The sequence below is a fragment of the Mercenaria mercenaria genome, chromosome 5 (assembly GCF_021730395.1).
Source record: "Mercenaria mercenaria strain notata chromosome 5, MADL_Memer_1, whole genome shotgun sequence".
NCBI lineage: Eukaryota > Metazoa > Mollusca > Bivalvia > Venerida > Veneridae > Mercenaria > Mercenaria mercenaria.
In genome coordinates this window covers 78,864,991-78,891,344 of record NC_069365.1, presented here as the reverse complement: position 1 = coordinate 78,891,344, position 26,354 = coordinate 78,864,991, and the positions used below count along the sequence as shown (strand labels likewise).

The window sequence follows — 26,354 nt, the reverse complement described above, 5'->3', positions numbered from 1 at the left end:
ATGCTTTTGAGAAAAGCGCATGTCTCCCACAATTGCCCCCATTGAAAAATGTCTAGTTTCTCTCGATGGCCTTGATGAGTGGACTCAATCAGTAATTCAAGGGCCATAATTCAAAAGTGCCTGGGTGGATTTGGCTAGTTATCGAACTTGGCCGAGGTCTTATGGTCAAACACATTTTGTTCAAGTTTGGTGAAGATTGGATAAGAAATGTTTGACTTAGAGTGTGGACAAGCTTTGTGACAGACAGACAGACAGACACACATACACAGACTGGAGTAAATCAATATGTCTCCCACACCACTATGTGGTGGGAGACATAATGAGTAAGAGGATGTCAATATATTCATCCATAGTGAAAAGTGAGAAGGAAGATGTCAATATCTACTTTCACAAGAGTGAGAAAAACTTTGCAAACAGAGACATTACAATATTATGTCCAGTTACTGATTCACACCATTAACCCTTATCATCCTGGATAGAACTGATTCTGCCTTTGCAGTCTAATCAAGATCTGCACTGTTCGCTATTCAGTCAGTGTCTTTTTGGGTATCTTTTAAACAGCTAATGGTACTGTCCAAATTGAAAGATGGACAAGTTTATTATAGAAATTTAGCAGGGTAAGGATTAAAGATATTCTTTATCTCCCAGTAAATACATCAGGCTAATAAACCAATAAATATCAATTTGCTGAATATTTGGATGACTTCAACTTTTTGATAAATATTAAACTTAAGATTTATAACTATTTGCCAACTGTGGTAAGACTTACATTAGCCTTTACATCCTTATGTGAGATAATGATCACATTTGGTGGGTCTCCGATGCCTGTTGCTGTTCCTCCAATGTTGGAAAATAACACTTCCGCAATCAGAATCTTTTTTGGGTCCAAATTGAGCACTTCACACAACCTATAAACAGGTAAAACTAAAAGTAATTTATCAAGAAATTAAGCTATTAATAGAGGAATCTTCCTTGAAAGTATCAAGCCTAATAATATGTTGATTGCAAATCTTGACATTAATCTTTACCAAAAACCTTTTAAATAGTATTTCAGTTATGATATGGCAGGCAATTAACCTAAACAGTGTTCTTGGATTCTAAACCAGTACTAACCTGTTCTCTTTAAGTAACATACTGTTAATTTCTCCACATGAGTCAAAAGTAGGGGAAGAAATAACTTCAGACACAATATCTTTAAAATTTATCAAATTGTCAAAGACTAAATACCCTTGTCTGTGGATAGAACTCACAACCTTGTGAGCTGTAGATCAGCTCTTTCCAGTTAATTGAGCAGGAATTTAGTGCAATTAATTATATACTAGAGGGGTGCATGTATGGTTTAAATCTTACCTGCATAAAGCAACAATGTCAGTTTTTTTTCAGTTCACAATTGTATAATTACAATATTTATGAATGTGAGGTAGGTAATTTTTACATGCCATCAGGGCAAATTCTGATTAATAAAATTTTTAAACCTTTAAAAATTTCAGTTAGCTTTCCCTTTTCTGGTTAAGGCAGATCATTATCTCCAACATATACTTCATTAAGGAATGTCTTACCTGATGGTGACAGGAGTGAGTATCAGTATTGTTGTGACATGACAGGAGTGAGTATCAGTATTGTTGTAACATTATCAAGGTAAGACCTTACCTGATGGTGACAGGAGTGAGTATCAATATTGTTGTAACATTATCAAGGTAAGACCTTACCTGATGGTGACAGGAGTGAGTATCAGTATTGTTGTAACATTATCAAGGAACGTCTTACCTGATGGTGACAGGAGTGAATATCAGTATTGCTGTAACATTATCAAGGAATGTCTTACCTGATGGTAACAGGAGTGAGTATCAATACTGTTGTAACATTATCAAGGAATGTCTTACCTGATGGTGACAGGAGTGAGTATCAATATTGTAACATTATCAAGGAATGTCTTACCTGATGGTGACAGGAATGAGTATCAATACTGTTGTAACATTATCAAGGAATGTCTTACCTGATGGTGACAGGAGTAAGCAATAATATTGTTGTAACATTATCAAGGAATGTCTTACCTGATGGTGACAGGAGTAAGCAACAGTATTGTTGTAACATTATCAAGAAATGTCTTACCTGATGGTGACAGGAGTAAGCAACAATATTGTTGTAACATTATCAAGGAATGCTGACACCACTGCACTGAATGCACAAAGCAATGTGATCAGTGGCCATACCTGACCTTTTGCTAGCTTGTATGCCTGAAACAATTAAATAGGTTAAATAGAAAAGGTACCATACATTCCCTAATATATGCTACCTTCCCCATATTTTCAATAACAAACAAGATGTGTTTGTAAACATGCATGCCCCCTATGATGGCCTATCACTAAGACCTTTGTTCTTTTACCAACTGACTGCAAAAACAGTAGGGGCTATTTACTGACCTCAGGCAACCATTGTATGATGGTTGATGACTGTAGGCCAAAGCTTTCTTCAGTTATTAAGCGGAATTAGTTTTCAGTCATAAAGTCACCGAGACCTTGAACTTTGACATACTGACCCCAAAAATATTACAGGTCATCTACTGACCACATATTATGAGGTTTGATGTCTTTAGGCTAAAGCATTCTTCAGTTATTGATCAGAAACCATTTTCTGTCTCAGGGTTACTGTGAACTTGACCTTTGACCTATTGATACCAAAAACATCATGGACCATTCACTAATCACAGGCAATCATCCTATGAAGTTTGACCTCTGTAGGTCTAAGCGTTCTTCAGTTATTGATCTGAAATCATTTAAAGTCTAAAGGTCACCGTGACCTTGACCTTTGACCTACTGATCCAAAAACAATAGGTGTCCTGTAATGAACACAGGCAATCATCCAATGAAGTTTGATGCCGAGACCTTGACGTTTGATCTACTGACCTCAAAAACAACTGGGGTTATCTACCAGCCATAAGCAATCATGGTCATAAATGAATACCAGCACTGAGGAGTGAGGACATGCTATAACTGTAAAACTTCACTTGTTAGAAGTTAGATTTATAGTTTATATCTGCTAAAAATTAGCATTAATAAAAGAGTATATGGTATACTTTTTCACAGTACCGGTAATTAAGAAAATAATTTGCTTTGCTAAAAACATTGATTTGAACACTTAAATACTGATCTGGTACAGTTCAAAAGGTTATCTGGAATCGTCATATACAAAGCATGAAATAATGAAGACAATACCATGACTTTTGAAATATGTTTTTCAGTTTTATTTTAAACAAGTTTTGCTTTCATGATTGGAGGCAATGAAGTATGCACATGCGACAAACCCCAGCCTTAATATCGCAGACTAGGTCATTTTTCGCATAGGCTTTATACGAAATTACTCACCATTAGAGCACAATAATCAAAGAATCCAGTTTCAGAGAAGATAGCAACAATAATCATCATTCCAAACAGCAAGGACAGGGTCTCTACATCTAGCCAGGTCATTATCTTCTCCAAGCTTGGACGCTGAAATACAGATACAATGTACAATGCTATCACAACATGCTTTCTTGATTAAGCTTTAGCCTGCTAAATTTCTAAAATGAACTGGTCCATCATTCAATTTGGGCAATACCACTTATTATTCAAAGGGGTGTTCACTGAAAATTTACTGACTGAATAGCGAACAATGCAGACCATGATCCGCCTGCACGGATGTGCAGACTGATCATGGTTTGCACTGTTCGCAAAGGCAGAATCACTTGCCACCAGCAGGCTAAAGGTTAAAACACTTTTGCAAAATATAGTTTTTGAACACTATTTTTCAAACAATGTAATTTTTTTTTTTTGTTTGGTGGGGGGTGGGGGGTTAACATCGCACTGACACAATTAAAGGTCATATGGCGATTTTCAAGCTTTGATGATGGAGGAAGACCCCAGGTGCCCCTTCGTGCATTATTTCATCACAAGCAGGCACCTGGGTAGAACCACCGACCTTCCGTAAGCCAGCTGGATGGCTTCCTCACATGAAGGATTCAATGCTCCGAGTGAGGCTCGAACCAACATCAATGAGGGGCAAGTGATTTGAAGTCAGCGAACTTAACCACTCGGCCACGGAGGCCCCTACAATGTAATTTGATTTCACAATATTCAATATTATGCCACCATTTAGCTGCAAATTAAGCCGACTAAATTACTAAGAAGGTAGCACAAGACATCCCATTACCACTGGGGTAGGAGAGTGCTCTTCATCGCAATTTGACACAAGACAATACTTGTAGTCTACCATCTTCTAGATTCTATTAAATTCAAATCAAACAAACAAATGGTGGCAAATAACAGTGAGTGATATGAAAGGTTTTTAACAGTATAAACAGTAAAACTTACCAAACCAAAAGCTGACATGACAGCAACAGTAGCCAGTGATCCAAGTATTGCAGCAACGGTTCTGTGTACAAGCTGTAAAACAGAAAGTAATGTGTAGATTTCTCTTCTATTTGTCTAAAAGTTTTCAGCAATTATCTTTCTTTTAAATATTTATTTGAAGACCTGTTCTAATAAACAAAGAACAACTCTGATAAACAGTTCCTTTTTTAAATTGAGCTGTTGTGATACAAGGATCAGAAGAAATAAATTTCAGATTGAAACATAATTATGATAACCAAATAAAGGTAAGTAACTCTTGTTAAACAGATCTACTATCAGTCACATATTATACACTTAAAGAACAACTTCCTGATCAATAGTTTTGACTACTTCCCAAGGTTAATTCAGTAAGTGTTTCATTACATGACATAAGACATTAGTTTTCACAGTTTCATTTTTAAAACCTTGACTTATAGTCCAGTGAACATTGGTTACATATAGACCAGCCATATAGCATATACTACAAACTGACATTTATATAAGGTGTAATATAATAAAATAAACTATCAGTCATATAGTGGTGCTAATGATAGCTACCAGGTTCCTTTCTAAATATGCCCTGGCAAAACAAGATAACTACATACATATGTATATTAAATTTTGCCTTGTTTACTGATAATCCACTTCTTCAAAACTAGTTTCATACTAGGTAATTATCTCAGTTAACCATTCTTATTCTTAATCAGTACCATTTTTCTGACACGGATTACTTTTGCAGTTGATATTGAGCTTAAATAAACAAGAGTGCCAAACTGGCCTATATATGACTGTCTCAGCAAAATGATTCTGAAACTAAAATACTCTACTTATAGAACTGACACAATTAATTTTCGTAACTTTAACTAACTCAAGGGCCACAGCTCTGTAGATACTAAGTTTTATAGAGATATACACATTGTGTGTTTTGACTGAAGAACAGTATAGTAGTAATTGAGGGGACAATATCAATTTTTGCAATTTTGATACATTTAAGGACAACAACTATGGAGAAACTAATCAAATCTGGCTTATTACACAACTTGTTCAAAATTTGATAGAGATATTTTCTGTAAAAATCTGGATTAGTTCTATGAAAAAATACTTTAGTAATTGAGCATTGTCAACTTTTGCAGTATTTATAGTATTTAAAGGGCTATGACTCCTGAGCTACTAGGATTTAGCTGGCTAGTTATCTAGCTTGGCTGATTTATATAATGCCCATAAACATTCTGACCAAGTTTGGTAAATAGTGGATAAGAACTTTTCAAGTTACTGTGCAGACACTTCTCAATTTTTGCAAATTTGAGTAATCCAAGAGCCATTATTCAAGAGCTACTGGAAACAAGTGTGGTGAACATTACTGGAAATAAGAGTGGTGAACATTTGATAGGAACTGCTCAAGTTTATAGAATGGACAACTTTTATGGAAACATCCTGCCTGCCCTCCATAGGTGTTCTCATAATACGTCCCATTTCACGGACATATAAAACAAAGAGGAATTGCTTAGTCTTGCAGCGATCAAACAGGAGTGTAACTTACATCAAATATAATCAGTCCGTACACCAGTATGAGCACAATGAGAGCACAGACTTCTTCACGTTTTGTATCTGCTGTAAACGTGTAGCTATATTCCATCGGAACACACAAGTCTGCCAACGCAGTGCCAACAACAGAATCACTGGGAGTATACTTCAAAGTTATGTCTAATGAATGGCTGGAAAAAAAGTTATTTCCAGTTTAACTTGCCATGGCTATATCTTAACTCAAGCAAGTTATATAATAATTATATAAATAATAATAAACTGTATTTTTGAAACAAAGGACTGGCTCATTAAAACAAAACACATTAACACAAATTTGCCTGTTCCACCAAAGAGTGAAATAAGGCACAAAAATATTACAATTTATGAAATTTCAGGGTTACTTACACATTTCCAAATGCAGAAAGATCCAGATCTTTGAGGACAGTATTTATAGAATGTGTCCGCAAGTCATCCATAATTACATTTAGATTCACGACCTGAAAATTATGTTAAATTTACACCTTAACATTTACACAGTGAACACTGGGAAGCTATTGCATTGCAAAGTTGATTTTCCATTTTAATGTAAAAGAAAATATCAGTTCAAGCCGAGTGGTAACTGCTCTTGTATTACAACACAGCAGGAAAGACCTATAGTTTGTTGTGCAGACAATGTTTCTGAAAAAAGACATTTTTTTTTAGGAGGTCTTGAGGTTGTTGTGGAGCTGTTGTTAACTGAGGTTGTAGTTAAAGACAGGTACTTGCAGCACGCAGGTGTTGTTAAATAAGGATGAAGTTGAAGAGAAGACTTTGTAGCTCAGACGTGTCTCTAACTGTTTTAGTTGAAGAGAGGTATTTGCAGCTCGGAGGTGTTATTAATTTAGACTTTAGTTTAAGAGAGGAATTTGAAGCTCAGAGGTGTCGCTAATTGTCGCTAACTGTGGCTGTGGCATTTACTGTTACAAGGTGTTGTTAAGTGATGTTGTTGCTGAACACCAGGGCAACTTTCTTTAGTAGATATTTTTAGTGACAACTATTACATAGATATACAAAACTGTAACACAGAAGTTATGGCAGGAAGCAACTAAATCACTCAAGTTAACTTTAAAATTTTTATCCTTCAAATCCAACACGACTACTTTTATAGAAGTGCATGCCCCCATACTGCTTCCATTGAATGTAAGTGGTAACTGATATGTAATATCTGGGTAAACGTATGATCAGATTTTATATAACCTACCGTATTTTCCCGTATTAACGCCCCCGGGGGTGTTACATTTTCCAAAGAGGGGGCGTTTATTTGAGGTAAAAAAATAAAAAATGAAAATTTTTACAAAACTTAAAAACATCGTTCAAATTAGCTGTAAAGTGTTTCTGTGTTGTTTAATCCCCCAAAAACTTAATTATTTGGCATCCAATTTAATGCAGTGTGTCTTTTATGCATTTAAATACGGTATCGATACCTCGTGTATTTTGACACGCTCGCGACACTACACATTACGTCATGACCCAAACAGCTGTGTACTCCGATAACATTTTCGTTAGTACATGCGGGTAGCTAATAGCGCAATACACAATGTCAATGGTTTGACACGCTGCTTGTATTTACCGTTTAATTTTCTGTTTGATGATTGGATACGTACCGTACTTAGTACAAATGTTTTGGACTTACCGTACATAGACTGTTTAAAAGTGTGTTTAATTTTTAATACGTTGGACTTTAGTACTGTAAATTACTTATTACATGGACTTATAAAAATGAGGTAGGTGATTTTTTCCCCGTTCTTGTTGACTTTTTTCCCCCAAAAATGGGTGGGGGTGTTAATTAGAGGGGGGGCCTTAATTCGGGAAAATACGGTATTACTTTGCATAAATCTGTGAAAAAATGTTTCAAGACTTTAATTAGAAGAACTGCAATTTCTAAACATGAGCTGTCACTAACTGTGACAAATGCCCCCGCAGCGCCTTGATCTTTGACCTGGTGACCTTGACCTTTGACCTGGTGACCCCAAAGTCAATAGAGGTCGTGTACTCAATAAGTACTATCAGCATGTGAAGTTTGAAGGTCCTAGGTGCAGTGGTTCGTGAGTAAAGTGCCTTCATGCAAAAAGTTAACATTGGCCCGTGACCTTGACCTTTGACCTGGTGACCCCAAAGTCAGTAGGGGTCGTGTACTCAATAAGTACTATCAGCATGTGAAGTTTGAAGGTCCTGGGTGCAGTTGTTTGCGAGTAAAGTTCCTTCATGCAAAAAAGTTAATGTTGTGACGAACAAACGGATGGACAGTTGAAAACTAATATGCCTCCCTTTGGGGGCATAAAAAACTTTTTAAAGACAATGTTGCGATTTTAGCTTATGAGGCACTATGTAGTTAACTATGACTCACTGAAGAATTTCCAATACGGACTTCCAGAAGATTACTTGAACTTGTGTTAGTTATTTCTTCAAATGGTCCCTGCAATGTCAGCACAACTTTTTCTCCTTTTATACCACCTGGCACATCTAGAAATGAGTATAATAAAATATGGTTCAAGCAATAATGTTCCATATCCAAGTGAAGACTGCAAAAAGAGCAACAATGCTTAAACACTGCCTCGAACATTTCTGCCAGTTTATTAAGTTACTGCTCGTTGCATGTCCCAGTTACTGCATAAACAAGATTTCATACAACCTTTGACCTCAAAATGTTTCTTATATCTTATCATTTGAGACAGTCTGTCTTATTGAAGCAAAAACTTGTGCCTAAAAAACCAAAACAATTGCTCAATACATGTAAAGGTATGAAGATTTGGCACACACAAGATCTAGCATAATCTTGACCCCCACCCCCTAACCCAAACCAAAGTGGTACTCCAGACAATATTCGATGGGCACCATGTGCAATAACTAACCTTTGTACATACATGGAACATCCATTGAAACATATATGTTAAGCTCACATCCAGCAGGCTTGCCAATAAAAAGTGAATGTTGAACTAGAAATGTGTCACAGACACGGATGCCCCCCGCAACATGAGAAAGGTCACAGGCATGGTACTGCTCACAAACTAAAACCTTGGCCCTATCTATTTACCAAAAAAAAAATATTGTAGGAAAACCAGAAAATTTAGTAATCTGTATATGTAGTGAAAATTGGCTAAGTTCAACCAAGGACTGTGACCTTGACCTTTGCGCTAGTGAAACGGTTTTGTGCACTACATATCGTCTATCCATGCTTATCATTTGTGTCAAATTATTTTGAAATCGAAATATGCATGTCAAAGTTATGGACCGGACACAAAGACCACATTATCAGTATATATGTAGTGAAAATTGGCTAAGTTCAACCAAGGACTGTGACCTTGACCTTTGAGCTAGTGAAATGGTTTTGCACATGACACATTGTCTAGCCATGCTTATCATTTGTATCAAATTATTCTGAAATCGGACTATGATTGTCAAAGTTATGGCCCGGACACGAAGACCACTTATGTAGTGAAAATTGGCTACGTTCAACCAAGGACTGTGACCTTGACCTTTGAGCTAGTAAAATGGTTTTGTGCATGACATATTTTCTATCCATGCTTATCACTTGTGTCAAATTATTCTGAAATCGGACCATGCATGTCAAAGTTATGGCCTGGACACGAACACCACCCTTTCCCGAACACACACAAGGACAGGGATAACACTACCCTTACAGAAGCAAGCCTCTGTGGCGTACATGCTACGTATTTGCTGTGTATATGCCGCGAAAACAGTAGTACGCCAGAGGAGTACATTTTACATACACCGCATGCCGTGTACATGCCACGTACTATTTCGAGGAGTACACAGCATGTACGCAGAAGGTCACTAGTACACTTCAAGTACGCAGCACAGACTCTGAAAATTTAAGGAGTACACTGCATGTACGCAGCAGGGACTTGTACAAGAAAATAGTACACTGCATGTACACCGCAGATACATTGAAATTTGTGCAGTACACTTCATATACGTGGGAAAGACTTGTACAATTTCTTTTAGCATTTATACTTAGTTTTTTTTTTTATAAGTTAAAGTCTGAAGTAAACTTCATATATGCGGGAGGGACTTGTTCATTTTCTTTTGGTGCTTATACTTTGAATTTTTTTAGGTAAAAGTCTGAAGTACACTTCATGCAGGAAGGATTTGTATATATTTTTTTTTTTTTGGAAGCAAGAACTTGATTTCCGAGTAACTTTTATCTTAATAGCATAGAATAGTTCATATTACCGGTATTCTGAACAATGAAAATTTGCCAAACTATTTGCAATGTTCATTTGTGAAGCTTACATCTTAGTGATTTCTGAGCTGCACCTTGCATGCAGTGTAAAAATATATTCTTTTTCATTTTGAATTAATCCTGGAGCTTTCTAACTTGGATAATTGACAAGCCTTATTTGAACTTCGTTGCATTACATTTTGTAATACATAAATGTAATGCATGAAATAATTACCAAGATAATGCCTCAACAGCGCGCGAATGAGAATTAATAGCTCTCACTGTTATTTGAATACTCTTAAGCAAAACACCATTCTATCATGTTTTATAAAGGCTTTAATGCTCATTATGTTAACTCATTAAGGCCTCACCAAATTAAAAAGTTGTTCATCGGATTTGCCGCTCGTATATTTTCAGAACGTTTTTGGCTAATTGTGCTCGCCCCATTGGAAAAAATCAGTCCAAAATTTTTTGGTACGCTACTTTTTACGGACCTAAAAGTGTATAAATGCTTATATAATTCCAGTCCTAGATTGTTCTCAGATGGATTTTAATCAAAATAAATACATACTATGCACACATTGTCTATAATAAATCATAACACTTATATTTAGTTGCATTAAAGTTGTTTCCCCTTGATGCAGTTACGCCATTTTCTTCAAATGTTTACCAAATTACATGCTACAAAAATTGATTTATTTCATTGAAAAGTGGATGAAGAAAAGCATACTAATTTATTTGATAGCATCAATCTACATTATTTTGGTAAGGGTAAATACTTATTGATGCATGTCACTTATCTTTTTTGTGTTTTTTTCTGTCCAAATGATCAGCATTTGCATACGAAAGTTGGTGGGGTAAGGAATTTACATTATCACAGCAGTTTCACCACAAGAGTACACAGCATGTATGCAGCAGGAGTACACAGCATGTACGCTGCAGGACTCGGGCCAGGAGTACACAGCATGTACGCCGCAGGGGTAGTACACCATAGGCTCATTTGCATGTGAAAAGTGTATGTGCCGTGTACATGCTGCGTACTATTTCCCGCATACTAAATTCCTCCAGTGTACATCCTGTGTACTATGTAGTCCACAGCATGTACGCAGCAAGTAGTACGCGGCAAAGCTCATTTGCATGTCAAAAGTGTACTACAAACGTACTATCGGTGTATGTGCGGTGTATATCCTGCGTACTATTTAAAGCCCTTGATTTCAGTACACATCATGTACGCATCATATACGCTGTATGTACACAGCAAGAGTACGCAGCAGGCCTTTTTCTTCTGTAAGGGTATATGCCCCCCCCCCACCCCCAATTTTATGGCGGGTGTATAAAAAGACCAGGAAAAGTATGTGTTATCAGAATAAGCTTCTTAATTTTCTAATTATTTCTAGTGTGGTGGAACCAGTGCTTGGCATAATTAACAAGAGCATTCTTTTGAGATTTTTATTCATTACTGTCCCTTTAGACAGCTTTGTACAATTTAAAACAAGAGTGGCTAAATGTCACAATATATCAGAGCAAATTACTTTTGACGTTTCAAAAAACTCTACCTGCTGAGCAGGCTTGTTCTTAATTTGCTAAATTTCAACTAAATCAATGGCCATAACTCCAGAGCAACTATCCAGCTGGTTATTGAATCTGGCCAAGATAATATTCCCATGAACATTCTGACTAAGCCTGGTGGACACTGGATAAGAATTGCTTGAGTAACTGTGAAATCATTAGTATTCGTGGGGGATTAATTTTCGTGGATTTCGTGGTTGAGTCAATCCATGAAATTTGATCCCAATGAACAAGTAAAATTCCCATTCATTTTATGTTCAAAAGTTGAAATCCACGAATTCATATCCCCATGAAACTGCCATTTTGATCAAAACCATGAAATTTCATGTCCACGAAATTAAATGATTTTACAGTATTAAGCGGACAATGTCACTTTTCACAAATTTAAGTAATTCAAGGGCCATAACTCAAGACTGACTCAGAGTAATGGGCTGCATATCAAATTCATTCGATAAGAGTTGTTCAAGTTAGAAAACAGGCAATGGCAACTTCCGCAATTTTGAGTAATTCACTGGCCAAAACTCCAGACAAACTTAGGGGATAAAGCTGGTTATCAAACTTGACTGAGATATTATATCCACAAACATTTTTAATTTTGGCGGAAATTGGGAAATAACTGCTCAGAGAGCAGACACTCATTTTTCAAAATTTTTAGTAACTAAAGGGCCATAACTCCAGAGCCTCTGCAACAATCCAGCTGATTATAGAACTTGGACAAGATATTATGTCTATAAACATTGTAACCAAGTTTTGTGAACATCACAGCAGACAACTTTAGTGGGCCCAACCTCCTGCTGCAGGTGATCACATAATATATCCCCTTTCTAGGTCGCATAGAAATGAATTGCATATTCTCGGGAAGCAGACTTTTTAGGAACATGTAAATCTGTTGCTTAGTGACAAAAAAAAAGCTCAACATTATGAAAATAAGATAATTGGTTATATAGGAAGTGAGCTGAAGCCATTTTCGGTGTATAACTTGCATTAAATAAATAATATATCTTAAACTGACGTCATACATCAGATAAATTCAGACCCATCATCACATGATATTTCTAGTGTCTGCACCATTTTTTAAGCAATGCGAAAGACCATAAAACTGAATTCTTCAATCAACAGACATATAGCTTAAAGGTCATTTTAGTTATCAGTTTTGTTCAGATGATTGTTATTCCAACTAACTGTGAAAGAAATAATTTGATTAAATTAAAAAATATAGAGAAAATTGCCAATATGCAAGATTTACAAGGAACACTGGAAATTACACCGAACACTGGTTCCACTCTAGTAGTCAAGTTAAATGACTTCGAAAAAAATTACAGCAATTTCAGACAAAAACTTTTTGTTTCATTGCAATTTTAACTGTCTTTGTAGTTGCACGTTTACAAACTTTTCTGAATATATATATATATGAACCTAAAAGCAACATTCCAAAATAAAAGCACTGTAATAATTTTGGGAAAATTTTGCTGGGTAAAAAATTAACAAACATTTCTGACATAAAATTGATCATTATCATGACATTAGCAAATATTTTCTAGAGTTTATCAATACATGTAAACAAAATGATCATAAGACATTTTAAGTCATGTGAGGATACATTTAATATCTAATATCTTTCAAAACTGCAACTAATAAAACCAGAGTTAATGATTTATCAACAATAATAAAATCTAATAAACTTTACACCAAAAAGTTTTACCGAAATTATTCTTAAAAAGCACATAAGGTGTGTACAGTAGGGTACAAGTATATGAGGAAAAGGACTGAAACTGCTGAAGCTTTAAAATGATGCACCGATTTACATTATAACAAAGTATATTGTATTTAATGTTTTGTATTGAAGCTTAAGTCAAGGTCGAAAATAAAATATTGTTTCCCCTCCACCTACCAACCTACAGAATTAGCCCTTTCCCAAAATATTTGATTACAAATATGAAAGCAATAGCATGTTTAGGAGCATGGTTCTAATTCTAAATGAAACCCATGTCTTCAGATTTGTTACTTTCAGCCTGACAGGTGTATTAATCGTAATTTGCTGATGGTCATTATGGCTCCACTAACCCTTACCCTGCTAAATTTCTATAATGAACTTGTCCATCTTTCAATTTGGACAATACTATTAACTGTTAAAAGGGGTGCTTACCAAAAAGATACTGACTGAATGGCAAACAGTGTAGATCTTGATCAGACTGCACGGATGTGCAGGCTGATCATGATCTACACGGGTTGTAAAGGCAGAATCACGATTATCGTGTCCAGCACGATAGGGTTAAACTTAATTATGTAGCAGCAACTAATTAACCTAACCAGTGTTTCTACAAACTTGTTCTCTGCAAGTAACAATAACTTCATACAAATCAGCAGTCAAATAAAAATGATCACATCATGAATCATTCAATTATGATCAATCAGTATTGTGATTTAAATCTGCGCATCAACAAATTTACAACAGGGTCCAAGGTCAGTAACTGACACTGGAGAACCAGTCTCAAAAATCCCCTTTTGGGTCCTAGATACACAGCTGAACTTGGAAACCAGCATCAAAAATATGCTTTGGGGTCTGAACTTGGAAACCAGCATTGAAAATATTCTTTTGGGTCCAAAGATATAAAGCTAACTTGGAAACCAGCATCAAAAATATGCTTTTGGGTTCAAAGATATAAAGCTGAACTTGAAAACCAGCATCTTTTGGGTCCAAAGATAGAAAACTGAACTTGGAAACCAGAATCAGAAATATGCTTTTGGGTCCAAGGTTATGAAGCTTAACTTGGAAACTAGCATCGAAAATATGCTTTTGAGTCCAGTAATATAAAGCTGAATTTAGAAACCTAGAAATTCTGCTTTTGGGAAACAGATATGACACTTAATTTGGAAACCAGTTTTGAAGCTCTGATTGGTTGATTCTAAGCTAAAGTTTGGAACTGACCAATGGCCTGGTTATGCTCTTGAGACTGGCCTCCAATCTTTGACCAGTAAGATCTTACCATGAAGGCTTATCGTACTGGGGCTGTCTTGACGTACTGACGTCTGGTTCACATGTTCCTCATGCTCTGCGTTGATCATAATGAACACCTGTAATGCAGAGATATCAAAATAGAATGGTATCTTACACTTCAATATTTAGATCATAAAATATATTTTCTTTTTGTTTTTAACTTACAGGGGAGGTGCACAAGCCTGTGGTTTGGAGAAAAAATAGACCAACCTATTAAAGTTATCTGCTTCAGGAGACACCTACAGTGATGTGTAAGGGTCAATTTTATATACTGGTACTCACACAGTTAAAAGTTTCCAAACAATTTTGATAGACACTTACAGTAATGTGTCTTACTATGTGTACATGTACAGTTAACTTATTGAACAATTTCAGCAGATGCTTAATGTAATGTGTAGGGATATACAGTACATGAACGCATGCGTACATATATGAAATCACAATCTCTTTGGTATGTATGTGTACAGCTGATTAAAGTTATCGAACAATTTCAGCAGTCACTTCTTGTAATGTGTAGCAATTTACAGTACATGAATGTATGCATACATATATGAAATTGCAATCTACTTCGTATCTCCTCTGCAGAAGTTGTGCATATTTCTCAATTCAAAACTAAAGAACTATAAGTATATGCTCCAAATACACGCACAGCATTGTGGGTTAAAGAACTTGGTTAAAACCCTCTTAATTCAAATATAATTGACAACTCTACAAGTATTTAAAAGTAAAAACTTACAATGCAAACCAAAGCTCCAACAGTTAGGATGAAAACTTTCAACTGTTTCAGTAGTGTCCATTTATTTTTTACCAAATTTTCCTTGCTGAAAAATGGCGCATTTTCATCTTCTTCGCTTTGTGAGTCTGTTAGTGGTGTATGGCTAAAATACAATACAGCAAAATTTGGTTCAAAGCTCCTGGTTATCATATAAAAAAAGAATCATTGTGTAGATTTATAAAACAATGTTGTTTCACTAAAATAGAATCTACTCTGTTTTAGTTATATCTTTGGTTTTGTTTGTTCGTTTTGGGTTTAACGCCGTTTTTCAACAGTATTTCAGTCATGTAACGGCGGGCAGTTAACCTAACCAGTGTTCCTGGATTCTGTACCAATACAAACCTGTTCTTCGCAAGTAACTGCCAACTTCCCCACACAAATTATCAGAGGTGGAGGACTACTGATGTCAGACACAATGTCTTTTATCAAACCACCCGGGGATCGAACCAGCGACCCTGCGATCCATAGACCAACGCTCTCCCTACTGAGCTAAGCAGGTAAAGATATATTTTCATAACAGGTATGTATACCCTATTATATATATGCTACTTGCTGATTTCTTATTGCGTCACTTTTCAGAAGTTACTAACGTATTTAATGACAATACTTGAAACAAAATTAAGGTACCGGTACTTTTCCAGGATTTTCAAGTAAATTTCTACTTTTTCAATGACTTTTTCTTGAAACCATGTTTTGAAATCTTAATCCAAAAAACTTTTATGAACTATTTCTAAAAAATGTGTTATAGCAGAAATTGCACACTGTTTAAACAGCAATAAAATGCAGTCTTAGGCTGCTACTTATGACCACAACAAGTGCATACCAAGAACATTAACTGAAGAAATATGATAAAGTATTTTCTTTCAGCTTACCCACAGTTTTCTATTCCTTCTTAAAATTTATTCTTTTCCTGAAGGATGTTGCTAACAATATTTTTTTCAAAGAGGTGTTGGTGAAATGCAAGCAGTTTTCCCCATATTTTAGTTCGCATTTAGATTTTGAATCGGTTTACATGGCAATGTATAATTCATTTGGGATGTGCCCTTGTGAAAATCATCTCTCAGTACATATGACTTTTGTTGCTGTGTTTAAATTGACTAAAACATGACTTTGCTACATATTTTTTCTTGATTTAATTAAAACACAATCTAGTTATTTTATGGACAAAGTATCTTGAGATACAATACAGACCAGCTTTCGTTAAGGAGCGGAGATATTTCGCTAACAGGTGTTACTGTAGTAGGCATGGTCCCGTAGCTTATCGGTTGTGGCGTATTCTCTCGACTGAATATCATCGTTTCCGACTGGTTACCATCTGTATGGGTCTCGTACACAATGCCATCCTGAAAAGAAAATTCAGAAAAAAACATAAAATTTCTTTTATGATATTGACTGATATAAGAAATGACAATCTTTAAAAAAACAAAAACTTATTGACAAAGGAACTGTACAGTTTGGTAAAAGAGATACAGTAGAATCATTATCAAGCTTCCAAGTTTTAACAGATCTTCCTACGTCTTCTCTGGAACAGCTTTATCGGGGTTTCATTAAAGGCTATTCCCCCATGTTATAGTGGTCTGAAGCCCCGGCTACTTTTCCTCTGGCAAATAAAGTTCTAAATGGGAAAAATCCAAGCCCACATCTATGTTACAACTTCCATCTTCTACCTAAATAATTAATGAAACCCCTGCTTCATAACTATGTAGAAAATTACTAAGTCCATTAGGAAAGGGTTAATCACACTGAAATTTTGAAATGTTTTTTTTTCCAAGGGCCAAAGATAATTCTGGAAATAAAGTGCACATGTCTGGCAGTTCAGTGTTCATACCTGTGCGCTTACTTTAACTAGGAGATTGTGGAAAAATAAATCAAGCTAAATACAACTCATCTTACTACTAAATAAATCTGGACATTTGTGCAGTGAAAAGAATTATAACTCCAAATGGGGCTGTAAATTGGTTTTTGGAACATATTCTAATTACATTATTTCCAGAAATTCTAATCAAACTCCAGATTTTTTTCCATTCTTTAATAGTAACATGCCAACCTAATTGCACATAACAAAACCTGTACACTTGGTGAAACACTCCTCTGCCCTTTATTTAGGTTCTGTGGTCGTGACACTGGTGTCTTTGGCCGATTTGGATTAATATGGATTTGTGTTTCTGGCGTGCTTTCCCTTCTTCTATTCATGCTGTATTGTGCTCAAGCTAAAAAATATAAAGATATGCTCCATTAAGTAAAATCGCCTACTGGTCTGACAGCAAAACAGTTTGAAGGCCTGCTTAAATCCGAATGACCACCAATGAAAATTGGAAACAACAAATAGAAATAGCTGAACATCTATATCAAAACAAAGTGACATCTGATATTTACTGATAATAAACTAGGCTGGTTGTTCCAACATTACGATCATGGAAGTTTCAAATTATTCCAACTGCTATTAATATAAAACCACCTAATTTAAATAAAATGTCAAGGCCACCACCTGAAAGTGTCTCGCCCACAGGAGCTTTGACTCATAAAATAAGTGCAAAATGAGTTTTAAAACTAACAATTTTTTGAAAAAAAAAAAAAAAAAACAACTGTCATTTTTGTGAATTTTCAAAGGCTAATTTCTTCAAGGTCAAGGTCACAAGAGGGCCAGGACTCACCATGGGGGTGTAAAATGAGTTTTTGAACCATCCTACAGAGTTTCAAAGCAATACATATAACGGGTTTTAAGAAATTGTCATTTTTGTAAATTTGCAAAGGCATACAAAATCTAAAAAATGCTAATTTCTTCAAGGTCAAGGTCACTAGGGGGCCAGGACTCACCATGGGGGTGTAAAATGAGTTTTTGAACCATCTTACAGGGTTTCAAAGCAATATATGTAACGGTTTTTGAGAAATTGTCATTTTTGTGAATTTTTCTGTAATAAATCGGAGTATTTTAGTAATGTGGCATTTTCATAGTCATATTATGAAATGGGTAAAAATTACTGAAATAAAAAAAATTGTTTTACATGCAAGATCAAAATGTCTTCACTCTTAAACACCATATCTTACATGTAGTATTCCTCCGTTTTTATGATAATAGTGTAAATATACTGAAAGTGTGCAGCTTTATTTTTTTTTATGATATAAATGTGAACATACCAGAGGTGTGTTGCTTTAAAGCTTTTGATGTAATGTAAATCTTCTGGAGGTGTGCAGCTTTAAAGATTTTGATGATTTTATGTTTATATACTTCAGAGGTGTGCAGCTTTAAGGTTTTTGATGTAAATCTACTGAAAGACTGCAGCTTTAGTTTTTCCTGATGTAATGTAAATATAATGGAAGCGTGCAGCTTTAAAGTTTTTGCTGATATAATGTAAATATAATGAAAGCGTGCAGCTTTAAAGTTTCTGCTGATATAATGTAAATATAACGGAAGCATGCAGCTTTAAAGTTTTTGCTGACACAATGTAAATATAATGGAAGCATGCAGCTTTAAAGTTTTTGCTGATATATGTTAATATAATGGAAGCGTGCAGCTTTAAATTTTTTGCTGATATAATGTAAATATAACGGAAGCGTGCAGCTTTAAAGTTTTTGCTGATATAATGTAAATATAACGGAAGCGTGCAGCTTTAAAGTTTTTGCTGATATCATGTAAATATAACGGAAGCGTACAGCTTTAAAGTTTTTGCTGATATATGTTAATATAAAGGAAGCATGCAGCTTTGAAGTTTTTGCTGATATAATGTAAATATAATGGAAGCGTACAGCTTTAAAGTTTTTGCTGACACAATGTAAATATAATGGAAGCGTGCAGCTTTAAAGTTTTTGCTGACACAATGTAAATATAACGGAAGCGTGCAGCTTTAAAGTTTTTGCTGATATCATGTAAATATAACGGAAGCGTGCAGCTTTATTTTTGTGATATAATGTGAACATACGAAGCGGTGTTGCTTTAAAGCTTTGTGATGTAATGTAAATTAACGGAGGTGCAGCTTTAAAGTTTATTTTTATGTTATGTAATATACGGAGGTGCAGCTTTAAGGTTTTTGATGTAATTAAATATAAGAAGCTGCAGCTTTAAGTTTTTGCTGATGTAATGTAAATATAACGGAAGCGTGCAGCTTTAAAGTTTTTGCTGATATAATGTAAATATAACGGAAGCGTGCAGCTTTAAAGTTTTTGCAGATATAATGTAAATATAACGGAAGCGTACAGCTTTAAAGTTTTTGCTGATATATGTTAATATAAAGGAAGCATGCAGCTTTAAAGTTTTTGCTGATATAATTTAAATATAATGGAAGCGTGCAGCTTTAAAGTTTTTGCTGATATAATGTAAATATAATGGAAGTGTGCAACTTTAAAGTTTTTGATGATATAATGTAAATCTACTGGAAGTGTGTACATTTAAAGATTTTGCTGATATCTTGTAAATATACTGGCTGTTAATTATGATAAAAGACCAGTTACTAGCCTTTGTGTACCTGCTGTTTCACTTCTTTATCTAATTGACATTATAATTACTAGCATTTAGGAGTGACCTGTCGCTTTTATTAATAGATCTGAAAGGTTACTGGAATAAACCACTTCAGTAAAGGGGTACCCTACCCTTTTATAACTTATTTTTATAACAAATATTTAAATGACTGCTTTCTTCGACAATTAGATGCCGTGGTGCAGTGGTAAGCGTGACGGCTCTAAAATCTAACTTTTGTGAGTTCGAATTCCAACGGAGATCAATATTTCTTTTTTCATTTTTTTTTCTTTTCATTTTATACTTTGCTAAGGTACATTTTAAAATGATGATAATGTTAAACATGTATTTGAATCGATCGCATTACTTGTACATTTTGGTATTTTCGCATATAACATAGGTTTTTCAAATATCTTCTTGATTGTGGATTATTCAACATGGTTGACATAGCTCTTGACAATTTGGTCATTCAACTAGATGATGACACTGATTCGGAGGAAACTAACACCGCCAGCGAGTGTGAAGATGCTCTATTGGAAGCGTGTGTTTGAATGTATTGAATGTATTGAACTTTTACGAATGAAATTAAAAATGAAATTGAAATGATGAAATAAAATGAAATAAAAAAAAAAACACTATGAAAAATGTAAATAAAACAAATTCAATCATAAAACAAATCGCCCTGTGTGGGATTCGAACCCACAGCCTCCTAATCGTAAAAGTTAAATCACTATCAAGGTTCCTCAATTGTACCAAGTGAGCTACCGATGCAGTTTCAATCTTTATATTATATAAAATATATTTATAGTTTAAAAAAGTCAAATATCTTTCAAACCCTTATTTAATAAATGGAACAGTCTGGAAAATCCAAATTTAAAAATAAAAGCGACAGGTCACTCCTAATTGCTAATATTGTCCCTAAGTATTGACCTGGCACTCATTAATCTTCGCCAATATTTCGGGCGTTTTCGTTTATTTGCACAATATAAGTATCCCGAAAGTATCTACATTACTAAAGTAACATGTAACGTTTATCGATGACACGGTGGTGTAGAGGTAACGTGTCTGACTTCCACGTTCGTTACCTCGGGTTCGAAATCACATACGTAGAGCTTTTTTCCTTCAATTTAATGTAGTGTAATGTTATCGTTTATATTATTTAATTTATCATATTTCATGAATTTCAATTCTTTTCTCTTGTATTTTTTTTCTGGAACGCTGGTGACAGGTAATTTGTCTTTTTATCTAAGATAGTTTTAAAATAATTTTATTCCAAATTTTGCCATGGGTAAATATGATTACTTTTAATAAATGAACCATAAATATCACGATACGTTTGATCAAATGAGTAGTATTCAGTCTGCATATAAACTTTGAGGGAAAAAAAAAGATATGGTCAGACGTAGGACTCGAACCCACAATCCAGATATTGGCAGGTAAACGCTTTGTCTGCACAACTACCTGCACATGTGACAATATACCAGTTAGGAATTATATATGTAATATTTAGTTATATCGTTATTTATGTTCGGACACCGAAAATTAATTTATGGAAATATACGGAATATTCATGAGTGCCAGGTCAATACTTACGGACAATACCCAGGTAAACCCAAATATTTTGTTGTGTCAAGATTTTATCAATCAAAGCAACTGTTTCATAGCTTCTGTGTAAAAAAATAAAATTTTCTTACATACAAGTATATATCTCATGAAAGACACTTCTGTATATAAATTTTCCAAAAGAAGTATTTATAATTTTAAATTTGAAGTTTTAAAGTAAAGATTTTATCTTTTATCTTATATTATGCATAATTTATGACATTTTAAACAAATAACCTCCATTATCTTACATACTTACTTACATATATCAACATAATATCTTAACTGCAAAAGCTCTTGTTTCAATATACTACTCCTGCATGATAATTTAAACGACAGCATGTTTATATTTATTGTTCGATTGTTATGGCAGGTTCTCATGCATCGTAGAACTTAAAAAGGTTGTCAATGATACAAGTTAAGTGCATACTGTAATGTTATACAAAAACATTTTCTGTATTGAATCGTTTTAATCATTTATTCAGAAGAAAAATCATAATTATCAAACATGTTATCATCTGAGTTATCGTGCGGGATTTATACCTGGATCTACAGTCTGGAAAAATAAAAACAACAACACTTCCTCATCCAATTACCAACAATACACTAAAGTGATATGTATTATCACTGTTAAGATGAAATATTGTCACATTGTCTGTAATCTAATATGCAGATAAAATTGTAGATAAAGAAAAGTTGAATATATCGGAAGTCAGATGGTACATTTTATATGCCCAAGACTTTTTTAATTTAATGGAGAAATAATTTCACTCAGAAGGCAATTACAGGATTTGCCGAGCATGTAATGTGTATAGGCAAAATTGCTACGGTGCTCTGGGCATATGCTCACTTCCAAACTATTTAGCATAATTATACATCAACGTACAGTGCGTGCGATTTGATTGTTATTTGAACATTAACACCTTACATTCTGACTTCCACTTCAGCAAACGGCAGTTAAATGAACAGTATCCATATATTGTCATAAGTATTGACCTGGCACTCATTAATCTTTACTCATATTTTCAGGTGTTTTCACTAGACTTTATACAACATATGTATCCTGAAAATATCTACATTAAATATAATAATCTAAAAAGTTAAATGAATGCATGATGGCGTAGTGGTAAGCTTTCCTACTTCCAGGCTTTCAAGCACTACTTTGCAAAAAATTAGGGCTAAAAATAGGGCTGTTTTTGCCAAAAATTAGGGCTATTTTTGCAAAAAATAAGGGCTAAATTAGGACTAAATGCCCACAGGGCAACATATCAAGCCCGCCCTTTTATATATTGTTGCTTTTCGCGGGGGAACCATTATAGAACAAATGTGTCTCCAACATAAGTTTTTGATATATAGGTATGAAATGGTGGACACTGGTGCCTTTATTCGTCTAAATATTGAGGTAATTAGGAGGGGTACTTCTCTCAATTAGGGGTGTCTGGGGCTCTCCCCTGGAAAATTTTGAAATACAGGTATGAACTGATGGGTGCTGGTGTATTTTTTGTTCTAAATTTTAAGGCATAGGAGGGTGTAGCCCCCTAATTTTAGGGAGGTAAGGAGGCTGCCACCCCACTGCAAAAATTTGAAATACAGGTATAAAATGCTGGATTTGTAGTGCATGTTTTGGTCTAAAAGGGGTAAGTTCACTAATGGTCAAAATTTGCCCAATCTCAGAAATGAATAAATTACACATATATGATAGAGCAATATATATTTTGTTCAAATACCTGACTCATTTCCAGCTGAAGGACATCATAATGGTTGCTATGGCAACAATGTTAACTACCTTAAAATCCGTTTTTACTGCAAAATTGGCATTTAATAATGTGTTACTAAACAACAAACACTGCTGTTATAAACACTAACAACACAACACTGTTGAATTGCAAGTTGATTCGATTTCTATCCTATCTGGGACTATGTTGCTATGGTAACCATGCATATTTGAGACAAAACATTGTTTTAGTTCTCAATATTACAATTTACAACAGTAGATGCTCTATACAAAATTAAGGAGACTATAGCTTGTCATGAACTAATTATCAGAATAATTTGTAAAATAGCAGACAGTCAAATAATTTGATGTTGTCATGGTAACAACAATGTTAATATCATTGAATATTTCACTTAGAGCTAAATTACCCGTTTTTCTCGACCCTAGGACCTTCAGTACGTGAAGCGAGCGGTCTACCACTGAGTCACATGGACCACCAACAGTTACGCGTGTAAAACTAATGAATGTTTCTCATTGCAAAGTTGGTGCAGCCGTTTTGCGCATGTGCGAAATAATTATCCATTGGAGCGCACGGCAAAATTACTCTTTTTTTTTTTTGCATGTCGCACGCATTTAGTGTATAAAATGCATAATAAACTGACTAAAGGTTATGGTTATTATCACCATGGATACAAAATATATACTTATATATTTTATAAAGATTTTTTCGATCAAATTTAGTTATTTGGTATATACCGGAGTCTGTATTAAGTCACAGCCAAAACTAATATATATTTCTAATTGGTTTTATCTATAGCAGTCGTCTGTCATTTCCGACGGAAAAACAATTTGTGTGCGTTTTTTATATGGTGTTCGTTATTGCGGTGTAATATTGTAAGATATTTTTATACGTATTTACATTTTAAATGGAATTAGGGCGATTCCAGAATTAACTGTATGTGGGTCGGCAATCGAATTTTTTATTGACGGGTGGTGGGGTCCATCGGAAAATTATAATTATGGGTGGTAGGGTCCATCAGAAAATCATAATTATGGGTGGTGGTCCTCAGAAAAATCGTCTTTATGGATGGTAGGTTGATTGTAAAAATATTAAAAATATGGATGAGTGGATGTTTGATCACCTTTCTTAATAACTTACGGATATCATTTTCCTTTCTTTTTAACTAGAAGTCGCTACTTTAATGACCGCGATACACGGAACGCAATTTTTACATCACTGATGTAAAAAATATTATCATTTTTATTTCTGTTCATTAGATATTTCATTTTTTTGCCTCGTTCCCGTTGAATTTACAGTCAGCGTCCTTAATCGCCGAAAGTTTGTGCATCAACATTTCCTGACGTAATAGAATCGTGCCACAGATTATGTACGATATCTCGCACTTGTGTAGAATTCAATAAAACCCGTGAAAACCGATTGATAATTCCATTTTTCCCGCCTTTCATTCACACTCATGTACTCTGACAAGCTTCAAAGTTTTAAAGTTTCAAAGATTATTGGTAAAGTCAAGGCCCGTTAAGGGAATCTGACAACAACAACATGAAATGTTAAACAATAACAAAATTATGAAAATGGCAAAAACAACAATAATGGCATGATAAATGAGTGTGACAGCAAGAACTATTGTTGATTATTGCATGTTTTCAGTGAAAGTTTGGAAAATAGAATGGTGATTTGCCAGTAACTTTCACAATGGAAACAAAAATCTAAAGGACGAAACAATTTTCACTGAAATAGACAATTTGGATAAAACATGCAATAAAAGGAAAGGAAGTTTGCTTGCTGTACATGCGAAACCCAAACATCCCTACCCACAAGCACCAAATCCCGCATCCCCACTCGTAGCTAAGCACGTGATAATTGTTGTGCCACCAGTTATGGATGTTTCTCATACGCCAATGAAGCTAAATGAAACCGAGGCAGGCCGAAACGAAAACATGCGTGAATTGAGTAAAAAAAATTGCATTATGATCAATCGAATGTTTTCATGCTCGCACAAATGTTTTAAACGGGCGTACAGATTCTACTTAAAATCGTATATTAATAAATCAATGGTACCGATATCATTATCCGATGCCGACGTAAATAACATATCGTCATCATCCATATTAAGGACATATTTGCCTCGGGTATTTCAATATATTTGTGAAGCACTAGCCGATTTGGAAACCTTATTTACAAGAAAATGTGTAAGTCGCTAAGAAAACCAACATCATAATATTCCCAACAGTAATTCTCGTTTATAATTATGGGAAGTCACTAATGTCGCACACATTCATATTTACTGCAGTATTACGCAAATGTTGTCTTTATTACTGTTACATATGGCCTTACATGTAATTGAACTGTTTAAACTGTTCATGCGCGGTTTATCTATTTTTCTGTCGAATTGTTCAGTTAATTCACATGCGTATCACTGTAAAGTTAAACTATAAAAATAGTGAACATCAATTCCTTTGAAATACTTGCATGATTTATGCTGAGCATGATAAAAGACAAAAGCCACGTGTACATTTGATTTGCAAGGTGAACTTATCGACTAATAGTTTCCAATCATATTTTGCCTACAGATTAATGCAAATGTTAGACAGACCTATCATAAATAAGTGTATCCTTGCAGTTTGTAGTATTATTGACAAAGCCAGCATCGTAAAAAACACTTTTTTAAAACTTATTTTACATGGAAGTAAAATAAACGTGACCTGCATAATATGTCATATCTTTTCCTAAACATAACCTTTTTAATTATTTTCATTATACGTTAAACAGTAAGTGGACAGAAAGATCACGAGTTGTTACTTTAGCGTTTAGCCATTTAAAGGCACTGACCTCCCGATTTTCGCTTAAAGTTTGGTCATATCTTGAACATTAGAACACGAGATTTTGTTTCTAATCTGTCTTAAAATGCAAAACAAGAGAGAGAGAGAGAGAGAGAGAGAGAGAGAGAGAGAAAAAAACATGCTCGAGTTGGGAATCAAACCCGGGCCGCCGCGGCAGTAACAGTTTTCCTGCGGTCCTGAAACCACTGAAAAATATGCTCGTAACGGTCGTAAGATAAATATAAAGGCAGTTTACCTACACTATACCGATATTTTGAATGAAAAAAAA

The 26,354-nt window shown here is 34.8% G+C and overlaps 1 protein-coding gene across 5 annotated transcripts in view; it reads right to left on the bottom strand.

The window, feature by feature from the left end:
• LOC123557713 (P protein-like) overlaps positions 1-26,354 on the bottom strand; it is a 44,156-nt gene that overhangs the window by 13,682 nt on the left and 4,120 nt on the right. For 3 of the 5 annotated variants that reach the window (XM_053544081.1, XM_053544083.1, XM_053544080.1), the window contains exons 2-12: positions 17,523-17,665; positions 16,647-16,798; positions 15,417-15,558; positions 14,670-14,757; positions 8,278-8,393; positions 6,297-6,388; positions 5,908-6,082; positions 4,350-4,421; positions 3,366-3,488; positions 2,113-2,237; positions 770-908 (exon numbers count right to left, since the gene is read on the bottom strand). In XM_053544081.1, coding sequence (XP_053400056.1) covers positions 770-908; positions 2,113-2,237; positions 3,366-3,488; positions 4,350-4,421; positions 5,908-6,082; positions 6,297-6,388; positions 8,278-8,393; positions 14,670-14,757; positions 15,417-15,558; positions 16,647-16,798; positions 17,523-17,648 — 1,350 coding nt within the window. In that variant the 5' untranslated portion in view covers positions 17,649-17,665. Of the gene's footprint in view, positions 1-769; positions 909-2,112; positions 2,238-3,365; positions 3,489-4,349; positions 4,422-5,907; positions 6,083-6,296; positions 6,389-8,277; positions 8,394-14,669; positions 14,758-15,416; positions 15,559-16,646; positions 16,799-17,522; positions 17,666-22,053; positions 22,067-26,354 lie in introns of those variants that run through there. The other 2 variants (XM_053544082.1, XM_053544084.1) reach the window with 2 other exon arrangements.